The 19,534-nt window shown below is 41.7% G+C and overlaps 1 protein-coding gene across 4 annotated transcripts in view; it reads right to left on the bottom strand.

Moving 5' to 3' along the window:
- The window catches only part of LOC126424958 (uncharacterized), a 140,693-nt gene that overhangs the window by 79,073 nt on the left and 42,086 nt on the right, over nt 1-19,534 (bottom strand). For all 4 annotated transcript variants that reach the window (XM_050087827.1, XM_050087830.1, XM_050087828.1 and 1 more), the window contains one exon: nt 12,230-12,343. In XM_050087827.1, the coding sequence (XP_049943784.1) occupies nt 12,230-12,343 (114 nt within the window). The remainder of the gene's footprint in view (nt 1-12,229; nt 12,344-19,534) is intronic.

Here is a 19,534-nt window from a genome sequence, read left to right on the forward strand (position 1 = left end):
ACCCCTCAGACACAAGCACCTTCATCAGCTTCTGCCAAGACGAAGACCCAGAAGTCAGATGCACGGGCCTTTAAGAAGGAACCGTCCCGTGCAGACTTCCTACATACCTCGACCTCCCAGCCTTCGACCGGTACTTCCACCAAACGTCCTTCCAAGAAGGCTCCTAGGAAGCACAGTTCTCCTTCTCCGCCACGGCGCGTTTCTTCTCCTGCGCCACCCAGCAGTTGCCGCCCCAGGCCGTCATCCGTTTCGCCTGGCCACACCGCTGGTAGCCGAACATCTGGCCGTTCACCGGCGGAGGAAGCTCCCCCTCCCGGCCATCATCCCAAGATGGCCGATGAACCTATAGACCCAATGGACGAAGACTGTCCGCCTACTGATAGCGGCGGCAGTGCTCGCTCGAAGCCAGACCCTCAGCGGCCTTCGAGGTGACCTCTTCTTTCATCTTCCTTTTCTTCTTACGATGGCACTTATTCACTGGAATATTCGCAGCATTCGCTCCAACCGAGAGGACTTGAAGTTGCTGCTCCGCTTGCACCGTCCGCTCGTCGTAGCCCTCCAGGAAACGAAGCTACGCCCATGCGATCAAATTGCCTTGGCACACTACACCTCTGTGCGTTTTGACCTACCCCTGTGGCAGGTATCGCGGCTCATGGAGGGGTTATGTTGCTGGTCCGGGATGATATTTACTATGATCCCATCACGTTGCACACCGGCCTGCAGGCAGTTGCCATCCGCATTACTCTCCCCACTTTTACATTTTCCATTTGTACCGTTTACACTCCATCATCATCTGCCGTTACCAGGGCAGACATGATGCAACTTATTGCTCAGCTACCTGCACCATTTTTGTTAACTGTAGACTTCAATGCCCACCATCCCCTTTGGGGCTCTCCAGCATCCTGCCCGAGGGGCTCCCTGTTAGCAGACCTTTTCAACCAGCTCAACCTTGTCTGCCTCAATACTGGCGCCCCTACTTTTCTTTCGGACACATCTCACACCTATTCCCATTTAGACCTCTCTATATGTACTCCCCAACTTGCACGCCAGTTTGAGTAGTATGCACTTTCTGATACATATTCGAGCGACCACTTCCCGTGTGTTATCCATCTCCTGCAGCATACCCCCTCTCCATGCTCCTCTAGTTGGACCATCTCCAAGGCAGACTGGGGGCTCTTCTCTTCCAGGGCGACCTTTCAAGATCAAACCTTCACAAGCTGCGATCGTCAGGTCGCACACCTCACGGAAGTCATTCTCGCTGCTGCTGAATATTCCATCCCTCACCCTACTTCTCCACGTCGCGTACCGGTCCCCTGGTGGACTGCAGCATGTACAGACGCTTTACATGCTCGTCGACGTGCTTTACGCACCTTTAAACGCCACCCTACAGTGGCGAATTGTATCAATTATAAACGATTACGTGCTCAGTGTCATTGTATTATTAAAGAAAGCAAGAAAGCCAGCTGGGCTGCTTTCACAAGCACCTTCAACAGTTTTACTCCTCCTTCTGTTGTCTGGGGTGGCCTGCGCCGGCTATCTGGCACTAAGGTCCACTCACCAGTTTCTGGCTTGACGGTCACGAATGACGTCCTTGTGGCCCCTGAGGATGTCTCCAATGCCTTCGGCCGCTTTTTCGCAGAGGTTTCGAGCTCCGCTCATTACCACCCTGCCTTCCTCCCCCGCAAACAGGCAGAGGAGGCTAGGCCACCTAACTTCCGCTCCTCGAATCGTGAAAGTTATAATGCCCCATTCACCATGCGGGAACTCGAAAACACACTTGGCCGATCACGGTCCTCCGCTCCAGGGCCTGATTCTATTCATATTCAGATGCTGAAGAACCTTTCTCCTGCGGGTAAAGGTTTTCTTCTTCGTACTTACAATCGCATCTGGATTGAGGGACATGTTCCCGCATGCTGCCGCGAGTCTATTGTTGTCCCGATTCCTAAGCCGGGGAAGGACAAGCACTTGCCTTCCAGTTATCAACCCATCTCGCTTACCAGCTGTGTCTGTAAAGTGATGGAGCGAATGGTTAACTCTCGATTGGTTTGGCTGCTCGAGTCTCGACGCCTACTTACCAATGTACAATGTGGATTTCGTAGGCGCCGCTCTGCTGTTGACCATCTGGTTACCTTGTCGACCTTCATTATGAATAACTTCTTGTGGAAGCGCCCGACCGCGGCTGTGTTCTTTGATTTGGAGAAGGCTTACGACACCTGTTGGAGGGCGGGCATTCTCCGCACCATGCATACATGGGGCCTTCGCGGTCGCCTCCCTCTTTTTATTCGTTCTTTTTTAATGGATCGACGGTTCAGGGTACTTGTGGGTTCTGTCCTGTCAGACACCTTTCGCCAGGAGAATGGGGTGCCACAGGGCTCAGTTTTGAGCGTCGCTCTCTTTGCCATCGCGATCAATCCAATAATGGATTGCCTCCCAGCTGATGTATCAGGCTCCCTTTTCGTGGACGATTTTACCATCTATTGCAGCGCGCAGTGTACACGTGTCCTGGAGCGCTGTCTTCAGCGTTCTCTTGACCGTCTTTACTCCTGGAGTGTCGCCAATGGCTTCCGTTTTTCTGCCGAGAAGACTGTCTGTATTAACTTCTGGCGCTACAAAGAGTTTCTCCCACCGTCCTTACGACTCGGTCCCGTTGCTCTCCCAATCGTGGAGACAACAAAATTTTTAGTTCTTACATTTGACAGGAAACATAGCTGGTCTCCACATGTGTCATATTTGGCTGCCCGTTGTACCCGTTCTTTAAATGTCCTCCGTGTTCTCAGTGGTATGTCGTGGGGAGCGGATCGAACCGTCCTGCTTCGTCTATATCGGTCGATCGTCCGCTCCAAGCTGGATTATGGGAGCTTCGTATACTCCTCTGCACGGCCATCCATCTTACGCCGCCTCAACTCCATACAACATCGAGGTTTACGACTTGCGATCGGAGCGTTTTATACTAGTCCCGTAGAGAGTCTTCATGCTGACGCTGGCGAATTGCCACTCACCTACCGGCGCGATATACTGCTTTGTCGATATGCCTGTCGGCTACTGTCAATGCCTGACCACCCGTCTTATCGCTCCTTTTTTGACGACTCTCTCGACCGTCAATACGGGTTGTATGTCTCTGCCCTGCTACCCCCTGGAGTTCGCTTTCGTCGCCTCCTTCAACACCTTAATTTTTCACTCCCTGCAACCTTTCGAGTGGGCGAGAGCCACACGCCACCTTGGCTCCAGGCTCAGGTCCGCGTTCACCTTGACCTCAGCTCGCTCCCAAAAGAGGTTACCCCCGGTTCGGTCTACCACTCCCGTTTTGTTGAACTTTGTTCAAAGTTCATCAATAGGACCTTCATTCATATAGATGGCTCAAAGACCAATGACGGGGTCGGGTGTTCTTTTATTGTCGGGGCACAAAGTTTCAAATACCGGCTCCATGGCCATTGTTCGGTCTTCACAGCTGAGCTCTTTGCCCTCTACCAGGCTGTTCTTTACATCTGCCGCCACCGACATTCTGCTTATGTTATCTGCTCCGATTCCCTGAGCGCCATCCAGAGCCTCAGTGATCCGTATCCGGTTCACCCTTTCGTGCACCGGATCCAACGCTCTCTTCAGCAGCTGGTGGACGTCGGTTCTCTGGTTAGCTTTATGTGGGTCCCTGGCCATGTCGGTATCCCTGGGAACGAAGCTGCAGATGCCGCGGCCAAGGCTGCGGTCCTCCAGCCTCGGACAGCTTCTTGTTGTGTCCCTTCCTCAGACTGTAGCAGGGTCATTTGTCGGCGCATTTTATCGCTGTGGCATGCCGATTGGGCTGCACTTACAGACAACAAGCTTCGGGCCTTGAAACCTCTTCCCGCGGCTTGGACGTCCTCCTCCCGCCCTTCTCGGCGGGAGGAGGTCGTTTTGGCCCGGTTACGCATTGGACACTGCCGGTTCAGCCATCGCCGTCTGCTGACGGCTGCGCCGGCGCCGTTCTGCCCATGTGGGCAATTGCTGACGGTCCGCCACATTTTAATGTCCTGTCCGGATTTCAACACACTGCGTCTCGATCTTAACCTGCGATGTACTTTAGATGCAATTTTAGCAGATGACCCACGAGCAGCTGCTCATGTCCTTCGTTTTATCAATTTGACACACCTCTCTAAGGACATTCGATGATGCTGTTTTTTAATCCTCTGCCTATCAGTCTGTCTTTTATCGTGTTTTCCCTTTTAGTTGTTGTTTTAAACTTGTGCCTCGCAGTGCATTCTTAACGTAGTAAGGGCGCTAATGACCATTGAAGTTGTGCGCCCTAAAACCACAAAAAAAAAAAAGAAAAAAAAGAAAAAGAAAAAAAGAAACAGATGGAAAAACAAAGAATACCATGTACCCAAAAGCACTAGAATAACAGAATTTAGGCACAAACACTTTCTTCCTGTGAGCGGCACTGGAACATATACTGGATACTTGCTATTAATCAAATAAAATATTATTTCTACTTGTACTGAGTTCAGACTCATATAATACATTTTGTAGGACAACACTTTTGTCTCTGAATGTCTGCATTATGTGAATCTCTCCATGAATATTTATATATGTGATAATGCTGTTGTGGTCTTCAGTCCAGAGACTGGTTTGATGCAGCTCTCCATGCTACTCTATCCTGTACAAGCTTCTTCATCTCCCAGTACCTACTGAAGCCTACATCCTCGAATCTACATCTACATCTACATCGATACTCCGCAAGCCACCTGACGGTGTGTGACGGAGGGTACCCTGAGTACCTCTATCAGTTCTCCCTTCTATTCCAGTCTCGTATTGTTCGTGGAAAGAAGGATTGTCTGTATGCTTCTGTGTGGGCTCTAATCTCTCTGATTTTATCCTCATGGTCTCTTCGCGAGATATACATAGGAGGGAGCAATATATTGCTTGACTCTTCGGTGAAGGTATGTTCTCGAAACTTTAACAAAAGCCTGTACCGAGCTACTGAGCGTCTCTCCTGCAGAGTCTTCCACTGGAGTTTATCTATCACCTCCGTAACGCTTTCGCGATTACTAAATGATCCTGCAATGAAGCGCGCTGCTCTCCGTGGATCTTCTCTATCTCTTCTATCAACCCTATCTGGTACGGATCCCACACTGCTGAGCAGTATTCAAGCAGTGGGCGAACAAGCGTACTGTAACCTACTTCCTTTGTTTTCGGATTGCATTTCCTTAGGATTCTTCCAATGAATCTGTCTGGCATCTGCTTTACCAACGATCAACTTTATTTGATCATTCCATTTTAAATCACTCCTAATGCGTACTCCCAGATAATTTATGGAATTAACTGCTTCCAGTTGCTGACCTGCTATTTTGTAGCTAAATGATAAGGGATCTATCTTTCTATGTATTCGCAGCACATTACACTTGTCTACATTGAGATTCAATTGCCATTCCCTGCACCATGCGTCAATTCGCTGCAGATCCTCCTGCATTTCAGTACAATTTGCCATTATTACAACTTATCGGAAGTTCACTGAGGCTTTTTGCAGATGATGCTGTGGTGTATCGAGGTCATCCACCAGGTCTGTTTAGTGTATTCATCTCTTGGTCTCCCTCTACGATTTTTACCCTCCACTCTGCCCTCCAACACTAAATTGGTGATCCCTTGATGCCTCAGAATATGTCCTACCAACCGATCTCTTCTTCTAGTCAAGTTGTGCCACAAATTTCTCTTCTCCCCAATTCTATTCACTACCTATTCATTGGTTATGTGAACTACCCACCTAATCTTCAGCATTCTCCTGTAGCATCACATTTCGAAAGCTTCTATTCTCTTCTTGTCTAAACTATTTATCTTCCATGTTTCACTTCCATTCATGGCTACACTCCATACAAATATTTTCAGAAACGACTTCCTGACACTTAAATCTACACTCGATGTTACCAAATTTCTCTTCCTCAGAAATGCTTTCCTTGCCATTGCCAGTCTACATTTTATATCCTCTCTACTTTGACCGCCATAGCAAAACTCATTTACTACTTTAAGTGTCTCATTTCCAAATCTAATTCCCCCAGCATCACCCGATTTAGTTCGACTACATTCCATTATCCTCATTTTGCTTTTGTTGATGTTCATCTTATATCCTCCTATCAAGATACTGTCCATTCCGTTCAGCTGCTCTTCCAGGTCCTTTGCTGCCTCAAAGTTTTTATTTCTTCTCCATGGATTTTAATTCATACTCCGAATTTTTCTTTTGTTTCCTTTATTGCTTGCTCAATATACAGATTGAATAACATCAGGGAGAGGCTACAACCCTGTCTCACTCCCTTCCCAACCACTGCTTCCCTTTCATGCCCCTCCACTCTTATAAATGCCATCTGGTTTCTGTACAACTTGTAAATAGCCTTTCGTTCCCTGCATTTTACCCCTGCCACCTTCAGAATTTGAAAGAGAGTATTACAGTCAACATTGTCAAATTTTTTTCTAAGTCTACAAATGCTAGAAACGTAGGTTTGCCTTTCCTTAATCTATTTTCTAAGATAAGTCATAGGGTCAGTATTGCCTCACATGTTCCAACATTTCTACGGGATCCAAACTGATCTTCCCCGAGGTTGGCTTCTATCAGTTTTTCCATTCGTCTATAAAGAATTCGTGTTAGTATTTTGCACCCATGGGTTATGAAACTGATAGTTCGGTATTTTTCATATCTGTCAACACCTGCTTTCTTTGGGATTGGAATTATTATATTATTCTTGAAGTCTGAGGATATTTCGCCTGTCTCATACATCTTGCTCACCAGATGGTATAGTTATGTGAGGGCTGGCTCTCCCAAGGCTGTCAGTAGTTCTAATGAAATGTTGTCTACTCCCGGGGCCTTGTTTTGACTTAGGTCTTTCAGTGCTCTGTCAAACTCTTCACGCAGTATCATATCTCCCATTCCATCTTCATCTTCATCTACATCCTCTTCCATTTCCATAATATTGTCCTCAAGAACATCTCCCTTGTATAGACCCTCTAAATACTCCTTCCACCTTTCAGCTTTCTATTCTTTGCTCAGAACTGTATTTCCATCTGAGCTCTTGATATTCATGCAAGTGGTTCTCTTTTCTCCAAAGGTCTCTCTAATTTTCCTGTAGGCAGTATCTATCTTACCCCTAGTGACATATGCCTCTACATCATTACATTTGTCCTCTAGCCACCCCTGCATAGCCATTTTGCACTTCCCGTCGATCTCATTTTTGAGACATTTGTATTCCTTTTTGCCTGCTTCATTTACTGCATTTTTGTATTTCCTCCTTTCATCAATTAAATTTAATATCTCTTCTGTTACTCAAGGATTTCTACTAGCCCTCGTCTTTGATAGCTACTTGATCCTCTGCTGCCTTCACTATTTCATCTCACAAAGCTACCCATTCTTCTTCTACTGTATCTCTTTCCCCCATTCTTGTCAATTGTTCCCTAATGCTCTCCCTGAAACTCTGTACAACCTCTGGTTCTGTCAGTTTATCCAGGTCCCATCTCCTTAAATTCTCACCTTTTTGCAGTTTCTTCAGTTTTAATCTACACTTCATAACCAATAGATTGTGGTCAGAGTCCACATCTGCCCCTGGAAATGTCTCACAATTTAAAACCTGGTTCCTAAATCTCTGTCTTACCATTATATAATTGGTCTGAGACCTTCCAGTATCTCCAGGCTTCTTCCATGTGTATAACCTTCTTTCATGATTCGTGAACCAAGTCTTAGCTATGATTAAGTTATGCTCTTCACAAAATTCTACCAGGCGGCTTCCTCTTTCATTTCTTAGCCCCAATCCATATTCACCTACTACGTGTCCTCCTCTTCCTTTTGCTACAATCGAATTCCAGGCACCCATGACTATTAAATTTTCGTTTCCCTTCACTATCTGTATAATCTCTCTCATCTGATCATACATTTCATCAATCTCTTTGTCATCTTGTGGAGCTAGTTGGCATACAAACTTGTACTACTGTGGTAGGTGTGGGCTCCGTATCTATCTTGGCCACAATAATGCGTTCATGTTTGTAGTAGCTCACCTGCACTCCTAATTTTTTATTCATTATTAAACCTACTCCTGCATTACCCCTATTTGATATTGTATTTATAACCCTGTATTCACCTGACCAGATGTCTTGCTCCACCTGCCACCGAACTTCACTAATTCCCACTACATCTAACTTTAACCCATCCATTTCCCTTTTTAAATGTTCTAACCTACCTGCCTGATTAAGGGATCTGACATTCCACGCTCCGACCTGTAGAACATCAGTTTTCTTTCTCCTGATAACAACGTCCTCCTGAGTAGTCCCTGCCCGGAGATCCGAATGGGGCACTATTTTATCTCCGGAATATTTTACCCAAGAGGAAGCCATCATCATTTAACCATACAGTAAAGCTACATGCCCTCGGGAAGAATTACGGCTGTAGTTTCCCCTTGCTTTCAGCCATTCGCAGTACCAGCACAGCAAGGCTGTTTTGTTTATTGTTACAAGGCCAGATCAGTCAAGCATCCAGACTGATGCCCCTGCAATTACTGAAAAGGCTGCTGCCCCTCTTCAGGAACCACACATTTGTCTGGCCTCCCAACAGATACCCCTCCGCTGTGGTTGCACCTACGGTGCAGCTATCTGTATCGCTGAGGCACGCAAGCCTCCCCACCAACAGCAAGGTCCATGGTTCATATATGTGATAGAATGGTTAATTTTTCTGGCACGTAGTTACACAAAAATCTTCCATTTTGAAATAACCTTGTCATCGTAATTACAGTCACAGTGAGTGACTGGAAATAAAGCTAACAGTGAATGCTGAAAATTATGATGTTCAAATGAAATATATTTGATCATAATTAAAAATTCTGAAATAAAAACATTAAGCAAACAACATAAATATATGCAGTCATCAGGAAGCATCTGAACTGTCACTTGCATGCCAAGTGTAAATTTCAGCAGACAATTTTTCAATAACAGAAAAAGAAACAAATAGATGTCAAGGGAATAAAAAATCAAATTTTAGGCACAAATCTTGGGCATTATTAGTGTTCAAGAATACTATATTGCCAGCAACAGTTCGATATAGACTCTTCCACTGCTTGTTTAGTCTTTGGAAATATTATTTTGCTTGTACAAAACTAGCAAAGTCAGTCTATTTGTTGTCAACAACTGAATTGTATACATCCTTCAATTTCACACATCATAAAATATCTGGTATTAACATTACAGTTAAATGACATGAATACAACAATGGAGGAAATTATTTATTAGATAAAAGAAGCATTATCAGATTGTGAAATAAAATAATCCCAGATGGCACAACTCATCATCCATTATCTATATTACTACAATTAATTTACTGTTCTGCATACACCAAGAAGAGAAAAGAAGGAACATCACGGAATATATACCACATAAGAATCCTTCCCACAAGTTAATTCAAATGCAATTACTTTTCTGACTGTGTAAGTCAGTGGGAAGATTTAATACTATATTCTCCCGTGTTCCATGAAATTTTGAAATTTTAAACAGAGCAATAGCCTGTTGCTGTGGCTGCCTCTTTACTTGTCATCCACCGTATACACTCATTCAGTGTAAGTCAAATTTCATGTTACTGCTCACGCTGCACTCAATACCATATTGAGGCCTGTGGCGTGCAGGGGCTGTAAACCACAGGTATTTTATGCCTATCTGTAGCTGCAGCAGCAATGTTAAATGCAGTCAACAGCACAGTTGTGAAATGCAATTGATTTAAAACTTATCAATCAGGTTCGAGTCAAGAAGTTCTAATACAACAGCAAATGGATGAAGATAATAGGAGAAACAAAAGCGGGCAGTAAATTGTGTTAAATAAGTACCTCTTTTATATGTTTGTAAATCACTGAAGGTGCCTGCTGCAACTAGGTGAAATGTGTTTTGTTGGAAAAATAATGGAAATTCAGTCATAAAAGAGAAATAGTTATTCTTATCTACAGTATAAATAGCATTATCCAATAGCATGGATATTCGGCACACACAAATTGGTGGTAAGCAGCACCTGTTCATTTGTAATTTGTCTGGTAAAGTTTATGGTGCTATGAGTCTGTCACCTACAATTCCTGACCACATACTGACACTAAAGTGAACTTGATCCCTTGCTTCCACGATTGCTTGATAATTTTCTTCTATTCACATGTGGTTATTGTGCTTATTTATCATCTCAGTGTGAATCTTGTCTCAACATTAAATAAAATGCAAGTTGCACTTGCAAAGCACTGACCATGTGAAAGTGTCATTTATGTGTTCAGTAGCTCCAATTTTTGCATACTTATCCTACAAAACTCAGTCATTGCAATGCTCCATAAAGGGTGTGCAAACTGCATGAGGTCTACTACAGTCCCTCTTTCTTATTGTGAATGCACCCACTTCTGGAAGTCTGCTGAACATTTTGTAAACAGAATAGGGCACCAAGTATGATGTTCACTCTATGTACCAACTGCTTGTCTATTAATGCCACTGGTTAAACTGCAGCAGAATACCATACTTACTCGAATCTAAGCCGCACTCGAATCTAAGCCACACCCAAAAAATGAGACTCGAAATCAAGGAAAAAAATTTCCCGAATCTAAGCCGCTCCTGAAATTTGAGACTCGAAATTCAAGGAGAGAGAAAAGTTTTAGACCGCCCCTCCAAATCGAAAAACAGTTGGTCCATTGTAACGAGAAACACAATAGAGGTCGAATGGATGAAGATACAGCTACAGTAGTTTGGTTCAAGTTGTAAGCTTAACAGTTAAGCTTTACCAGGTAGCCATTGCTATGTGTCATGCGCTCCGTCCACATTTATACGGGTACCCTTCCTTTTTCACGTGCTTCGTCTGGTTTGAATCGATTGCTTATTTTGCTATGATCTGATAAGTGCCGTTCTCTTTGTTATAGGTGTTTATGTCACTCTAAGCTGAAAATGCATTGTTGTACTGTGTCATGCATTGTTTGTTACATTCTGATAATGCATGTTTACGACCTGTTCGCCGCTCGCGGCAAGGCTTGCTTTTGTGCACGCTACCGCGGCTTAGAATTTAAAAAAAGAGAGAATAAAAGAGAGGAATTGTCTCATAAGTGAAACAATGGTGAGAGTCTGCTATTTGTTGTTACTTAAACTTCTGCTTTCATTGATAATGATCAACAAGATCCAAATAATAGACTGCGTATGATAGAAGATGTTCTGAACGAGAGTTTAGCGAAAATTTTTCTCCATTTGAAAATCTTTGCAGACGACTCTTTAGTACATTACATTCTGCACAGAAATTAGGGTCATCTTAGATTTAAAAATCTAGTCAGTTGCCGTGCTTAGTTTCTGACTGTATCACTATTCAGCATAAGAATAATACGAATATAAACATGAAATGATATGTATATTCTTCCTCGTTTGCTGTTGTCTCGCTCTAGTTTCGTAGTTTATTAGGCAGACAGGATTTAAATGAAATAGCGGCAAACACGAAAGAATACATGGCATAATGTTTACATTATTCCTATTAAATTTATTTATTGACGCAGAGGTTTTGGCGCCAGTATTTATCTTTGTGCCTGCAAAGCATACCTGTGTAGCGCGACATATATTTGACGGCAGAAGTTAGTTGTGGGGACACCTACCAACATTTTTCAGAACTTCCACTTACTTTGCACTCGATTCTAAGCCACAGGCGGTTTTTTGGATAGTAAAAACCAGAAAAAAAGTGCGGCTTAGATTCGAGTAAATACGGTATCATGTCTGCCATGCAACAATAGGATTCCATGTCACTCTTTATCTTGTTCGCACTTCACAGGATCAGTAATACTGTTCTGATGCCAGCGTAACATCAAATTGACTAATATAGAATGGATTGTTTGACAACAGCATTAAGTACAGAGACAAACACAATCAATACAGAATGAGCATTGTACGTCAACTGGAGGATTTCTTGCTAAGTACTGGCTTTCTCAGCAGGAGTGAGATGGCCCATATCTACACAAGTTCCTGCTTTTGCACACCTGTTAACAGAACTGTTTTTATAGTTATGCCCAGCACTACCTCCTGTGAGAAAAGTTGTCCTTTCTAGACACTCTGTACACATCAATATAAGAACTAAACAGCAATGGCTGTAACATCTTTTCCTCCCCACCAAATCACTTATTTCCATAACATTCACAAGCAAATCTAACACTCCACAGGCAGCAATTTGCCCTTACTAGTCTCACATGGCTGCCACCAACACACCAGCAGTGGACAGGTCACACGGAACATAACTCACCTCACCATCGCCCTCGCTCATTGCATCCTCCATATCCTCCTCACATTCCTCATCCTCCATTTTCCCACTATCCTGAGTGCTAGGCCATGGAATATCATCTGAAGGTGAATATTCCTGAAACAGTTAGAAAATGCTACATAAGCTGAGGGACAGGAAATAACAAACTTTCCAGCAAAAGCACAAAGAAATGATCAGCTCACTTCCTTTTGTTTTCTTTTAACAAATGTGTTTGTGGAAGTGATCATACCACACAAGAATCACGCACAAAATTTATACTGTGTCATAAGTACAATACAGTCAGATAACACAGCTGTTCAAACACATTAAAGATAAGCCATTAACGTTGGATTATCACCAAATCCCCTGGACGTCAATGGAATGTCAAATGGTAGTATACCCACACTAGAAAGAATGTGAATGTGCACCACATCACTCAGCATGACACTCAACAGGGAAACTGAGCATACAATGGGTAGCCTGTCTTATAAATAGTTGGAACGTAGTATCAACATTTAGGAACTGGCAATGCTGACACAGTTTAATGGTCAAGGAAAACTGTTTTGAGATTAAACTCGTTTAGATTGCTTATCATATTTCATTATTTTAATTTCATTTTGGTTACTGCTCTTGTCAGGTCAAAACTTAGAAATCTGAAAAACAATTTTCAATGTCACATTCAATAATGTCCCATTTACGCAGATGTTTTACTGGAATGGATACTGGACATTGTTTTACAGTTTTCAAGTTTTGACCATATCATGGCATCAGCCAATACAGCATTATAAGTAAAGAAATATGTTAAACAATCTAGATGGCTTTTTCACAAAGTCCCCCACAATAACACAGTTTTCTTACAGCTGTGCCTGTATCATTAATCAGTGTATAGTAGTCACATATAAACAGTTCTTTTTTTACTCTGAACCAACTATAAACATATATTGTCATTCAAGTCAACACTTAATGCATCTAAGTTGGTTGGTTGATATGGGAGAGGGGACCAAACAGTGGGGTCATAGGTCTCATTGGATTAGGGAAGGATGAGGAAGGAAGTCGGCCGTGCCCTTTCAAAGGAACCATCCTGGCATTCGCCTAGAGTGATTTACAGAAATCACAAAAAACCTAAATCAGGATGGTTGGACACGGATTTGAACCATCGTCCTCCCTAATGCGAGTCTAGTGCGCTAACCACTGCACCACCTCGCTCAGTCTAAGTATTCTATATTAAAGAGTTATAGTGAAATAAACTAATATTATATGTGCACTGTTGTAATGGCTCAACCTCCGCCTGAATTAATTCTAGGCTTGCTACAACACACAGAAGTGGCAAAATAATTCTTTGCTTTCAGGTAGTGTGGTTATTATGAGAGAACAATCATAGCAAAAACATAAAATTGCATGAAATAAACAAACAAATAAAATAATAAAGAAGCAGCAGCTCTATGTTAACCTACCCTGTGCATGTCTCTCTAAATCAGTATATCTATTGAAACCTACATCCATCTGAACTCACTTACTACTGTCAAACCTCAGAATTTGTCTAAAATTCTTAGATGTCACATACAAATTAACTTTTGCTTCATGCCTTTGGACACGTCCTAGCAACCAATACGTTCTTCTAGTCAAGCTACACCACAAACTTTTACTCTCCCCGAATCTATGCAGTACCTCAACAATACTTACTTTATCTACCCACCCAATCTTAACCAGTCTTCTGTAATATCTCATTTAATAAGCTTCTGTTCTCTTCTTATATATGCTGTTTATTGTCCATGTTTCACCTCCATATAATATTGCACTCTTGACTAATACTTTCAGAAAAAACTTTATAACACTAATATATCTAAAAACAAAGATGATGTGACTTACCAAACGAAAGTGCTGGCAGGTTGATAGACACACAAACATACACACAAAATTCAAGCTTTCGCAACAAACTGTTGCCTCATCAGGAAAGAGGGAAGGAGAGGGAAAGACGAAAGGATGTGGGTTTTAAGGGAGAGGGTAAGGAGTCATTCCAATCCCGGGAGCGGAAAGACTTACCTTAGGGGGAAAAAGGATGGGTATACACTCGCGCGCACACACACACACACACACACACACACACACACACACATATCCATCCACACATATACAAACACAGGCAGATGTCTGCTTATGTCTGCTATTTGTTGTTACTTACACTGCTGCTTTCTTTGATAATGATCAACAAGAACCAAATAATAGACTGCGTATGATAGAAGATGTTCTGAACGAGAGTTTAGCAAAACATTTTCTCCGTTTGAAAATCTTTGCAGATGCCTCTTTAGTACATTACATTCTGCACAGAAATTAGAGTCATATTAGATTTAAAAATCTAGTCAATTGCCGTGCTTCATTTCTGACTGTATCACTATTACGAATAAGAATAATACGAATATAAACATGAAATGATATGTATATTCTTCCTCGTTTGCTGTTGTCTCACTCTAGTTTCGTAGTTTATTAGGCAGACAGAATTTAAATGAGATAGCAGCAAACACGAAAGAATATGTGGCAAAATGTTTATATTCGTATTATTCTTATGGTGAAGAGAATACTGCATGTGATTCGCAATTCATAAAAGCTCCTATTAGCAACCATCTCTTCTCACAGGTAGGAAAAAATTCAGAACGTAGAGTTGGCCATATTGACAAACATCTCTAACAGTCTTGCCAGTCAGATTTTCACAGTACATTGAAACGCTGCAACATTCGAAGATGAACAATACGGAATTTTTATTTACTTCGATGGATAATGTATGAAAATGCAGTGGTCAAAACTCGGGGCGAAGGAAAAAAGCAGAGGTTTTGGCCCCAGTATTTATCTTTGTGCCTGCAAAGCATGCCTATGTAGTGTTACATATATTCGACAGCAGAAGTTAGTTGTGGCGGCACTTACCAACATTTTTCAGAACTTCCGCTTACTTTGCACTCGATTCTAAGCCGCAGGTAGTTTTTTGCGTTACACAAACCAGAAAAAAAGTGCGGCTTCGATTTGAGTAAACACGGTAGTCACAAATAATTAAAAAAATGGATTACCTTAAAAATTGGCTTTTTCATTCTTGCATTTTGAATCATCTCATTTCCTCAAAATTTTTTCTCAAGACATAATATTACATAATCCTTTTTAAATAATTCTGCCTCCACTATATGGCAGGCAAGCTTCCACCCTTTTCAAACAAAGTACATAGTCAGATTGTCCAACAGACACTGCTACTCTCTTTGAAAGAAGTAACCTCTCTGACCCAGTTGGATGACTCTTGTTTCATAGGTTTCCAATTTCTGGTCAAGTTTATGCCGAAAGTCTGAAACACGGAGGGGGTTCGATGATGATTTGGGCAGCCATAAAACAGTACTCCATGGACCCCATGATTACTCTGCAATGTTGTGTTCCTGCCACAGATTATGTGATCATTTTGGCTGACCAGGTCCATGTTGTGGTACAATGTTCCCCAGTGGTGACGCTATGTTACAAAGCAGGGCCCTTGTTCACAGAGCTCACATCGTCCAGGACTCATTTTGACAACACAAAGATGAATTGTTGCATCTCCCCAGGCCACCAAGGTCATCAGATCTCAATATTATTGAGCCTTTATGGTCTCTTTCTTGAAGGGTGCATGATCGCTATCCTTCTACATTGTCACTGCCTGAATTTGCAAAACTAGTTGCACAAAAAATGGTATAAGATTCTCGTAAAAACCTTACAGAACCTCAATTTATCCATACTGAGACAAATGGAAGCTGTTTTGAATGCAACTGTTTTCCTACACCATATTTGGCATGGTAGTGTGTTGTGTTTTTGGTGTTTTATAATTTTTGTCTACCAGTTGTATGTCAAGTTTGGTGATACCTGTGACAGGGATAAGAAAAATTACTGTGTCATCTTATGTTACATTTGATGAGCACATTATGTTAAATGCTGACTTTGGCAGTTGCTAACATGTGTGAGAGTTACTGAAACATAAAACCTGTAACTCATGGTAACACATTCTATGCACACAAGAATGGAACAACTGATAGGAGACTATACTGGAGCGGATGAATTTGAGCTCTGGAGAAATGTAGGAATATGACAGGCAATGCTGGCTGTGTGAGTTATCCTTGAAGGTAGAGGTAAGAAAGGCACATTTAGGTTAAGTAAAAGTTTTTGCCAATATTGTCTTGAATACACTCTTTGGAATTCTGAACTTATCACGAATAAAATTCTGGAAGTCACATCATATTTACAGCTTGAACAAAAACCAGACATGAAACGAGGCCAGCAACTGAATATGTAGTGAGACTGGGATGTACGCCATACTCCAAGTTATTCCATCTTACACTAAGCAAGTAGTAAAGGAAGCCAACGAGAAATTTAATTTTTGGATAAAACAAGAGATAAATTCAATAAATTAAAATTAAGTGACCAGAACTAAAAACATGAAAGTTTGCTGATGATGTTGCGATTTTGTAAGAGATATCAAAGAGCTTGGAAGATTAAATTACCAGACAAGATAACATCTAGAAAAGATTTTATAAGATGAACATCAACAGATGTGAAACAAGGATAATGGAGTGTAGTTGAATTAAGTCAGCTGATGCTGAGGGAATTAGAATAGGACCAAGATGCAAAAAGTAGTAGATAACTTTTACTATTTGAGCAGCATAATAACTGATAAAAAAGAAGATGAGAGGATATAAAGTGCAGACATATAATAGCCGCAAAATCACTCCTGAAAAATAAAAATATGTTAACATTTCAAAAGAGTCATCAGATTTCACAAGATCATATCTTCTACATGAATGAAGGTGGAAACTTAAGGTGAATTTCAACTTACATTAGGTGACAAAAGTTTTGTTTTCAGACCAATTTATAATTTTGCAAGGTTTTGTCTTCTACACGCATGTGCACAAAATCTCCGAATACTTTATAAAATTATGTTTATTTATGAAACTTTTCATTACTACCACAAATATTCCATGTACCCTCCACCAGAAGCATGACAAACATCAAGATAATAGTCGTACTTGTCCCATAGTTTTGCAAGCAAGTCTGGAGTTACAGCATTCAATGCTGTTGCTAGGCAGTGTTGCAGTTCATCCAAAGTCATTGGAAGCAAAGGTGCATAGTTAGAGTCTTACTAAAAAACCCACAAAAATAAATATTATACTGTGGGATCAGGAGATTTTGGAAGTCAATGGCACAATGTGAGAACCATATGCCATAGTTGCACTAAACTGTATCTGTTGAGATGAAGAACGCAAAACACCTTCTGCTGCTGTTGTATTGCCATCTCAAGCCAACACATATCACATAATAAACGAGCAAGCATGTGATCTAGATGCACCAGGAAGAACCCTACAGCAATCACATTTACTGGCAAGTTACAACTGAAACCGAGATAAACTCTTAGTTTCAATGTGACACACTCACCTCTTTCTTGATGCTTCAGAGGTCCTGTGCACTACTGCGACTGTCACGAAACTCCCATTTGTTTAGAAATTGAAAAGGAGTTACTCCCAAGTGTGCATTCATGCACAAGTCATGTCATGACCACCATCAAAATGTTTTATCTATAATGTGCACCAAATTACAAATGCAGAGATGGCTCTACATAATCTCGTGCCCTCGGCAATTAGTATACTTGGTATTCCCACCAAAAAAACTAAATTTTAGTTTAATGTTTCTTCCAGAGCCATATAATCGACTCTACCTTAAAGTTGGATATAGTGGGAATTAGTGAAGTTCGGTGGCAGGAGGAACAAGACTTTTGGTCAGGTGAATACAAGGTTATAAACACAAAATCAAATAGGGGTAATGCAGGAGTAGGTTAAATAATGAATTTAAAAAATTGGAGTACGGGTAAGCTACTACAAACAGCATAGTGAACGCATTATTGTGGCCAAGATAGACACGAAGCCCATGCCTACTACAGTAGTACAAGTTTATATGCCAACTAGCTCTGCAGATGATGAAGAAATTGAAGAAATGTATGATGAGATAAAAGAAATTATTCAGGTAGTGAAGGGAGACGAAAATTTAATAGTCATGGGTGACTGGAATTCGAGAGTAGGAAAAGGGAGAGAAGGAAACATAGTAGGTGAATATGGATTGGGGGGAAGAAATGAAAGAGGAAGCCGCCTGGTAGAATTTTGTGCAGAGCATAACTTAATAATAGCTAATACTTGGTTCAAGAATCATGAAAGAAGGTTGTATACATGGAAGAATCCTGAGGATACTAAAAGGTATCAGATAGATTATATAATGGTAAGACAGAGATTTAGGAACCAGGTTTTAAATTGTAAGACATTTCTAGGTGCAGATGTGGACTCTGACCACAATCTATTGGTTATGAACTGTAGATTAAAACTGAAGAAACTGCAAAAAGGTGGGAATTTAAAAAGATGGGACCTGGATAAACTAAAAGAACCAGAGGTTGTACAGAGTTTCAGGGAGAGCATAAGGGAACAATTGACAGGAATGGGGGAAAGAAGTACAGTAGAAGAACAATGGGTAGCTCTGAGGGATGAAGTAGTGAAGGCAGCAGAGGATCAAGTAGGTAAAAAGACGAGGGCAAGTAGAACTCCTTGGGTAACAAAAGAAATATTGAACTTAATTGACAAAAGGAGAAAATATAAAAATGCAGTAAATGAAGCAGGCAAAAAGGAATACAGACGTCTCAAAAATGAGATCGACAGGAAGTGCAAAATGGCTATGCAGGGATGGCTAGAGGACAAATGTAATGATGTAGAGGCTTATCTCACTAGGGGTAAGATAGATATTGCCTACAGGAAAATTAAAGAGACCTTTGGAGAAAAGAGAACCACTTATATGAATATCAAGAGCTCAGATGGAAACCCAGTTCTAAGCAAAGCAGGGAAAGCAGAAAGGCGGAAGGAGTATATAGTGGGTCTGTAGACGGGCGATGTACTTGAGGACAATATTATGGAAATTGAAGAGGATGTAGATGAAGATGAAATGGGAGATACAATACTGCATGAAGAGTCTGACAGAACACTGAAAGACCTGAGTCGAAACAAGACCCCGCGAGTAGACAACATTCCATTGGAACTACTGACGGCCTTGGGAGAGCCAGTCCAGACAAAACTCTACCATCTGATGAGCAAGATGTATGAGACAGGCGAAATACCCTCAGACTTCAAGAAGAATATAATTCTAATCTCAAAGAAAGCATTTGTTAACAGATGCGAAAATTACCGAACTATCAGTTTAATAAGCCACAGCTGCAAAGTACTAACGCGAATTCTTTACAGACGAATGGAAAAACTGGTAGAAGCCGACATCGGG

Source organism: Schistocerca serialis, chromosome 10, assembly GCF_023864345.2.
Source record: "Schistocerca serialis cubense isolate TAMUIC-IGC-003099 chromosome 10, iqSchSeri2.2, whole genome shotgun sequence".
Taxonomy (NCBI): domain Eukaryota; kingdom Metazoa; phylum Arthropoda; class Insecta; order Orthoptera; family Acrididae; genus Schistocerca; species Schistocerca serialis.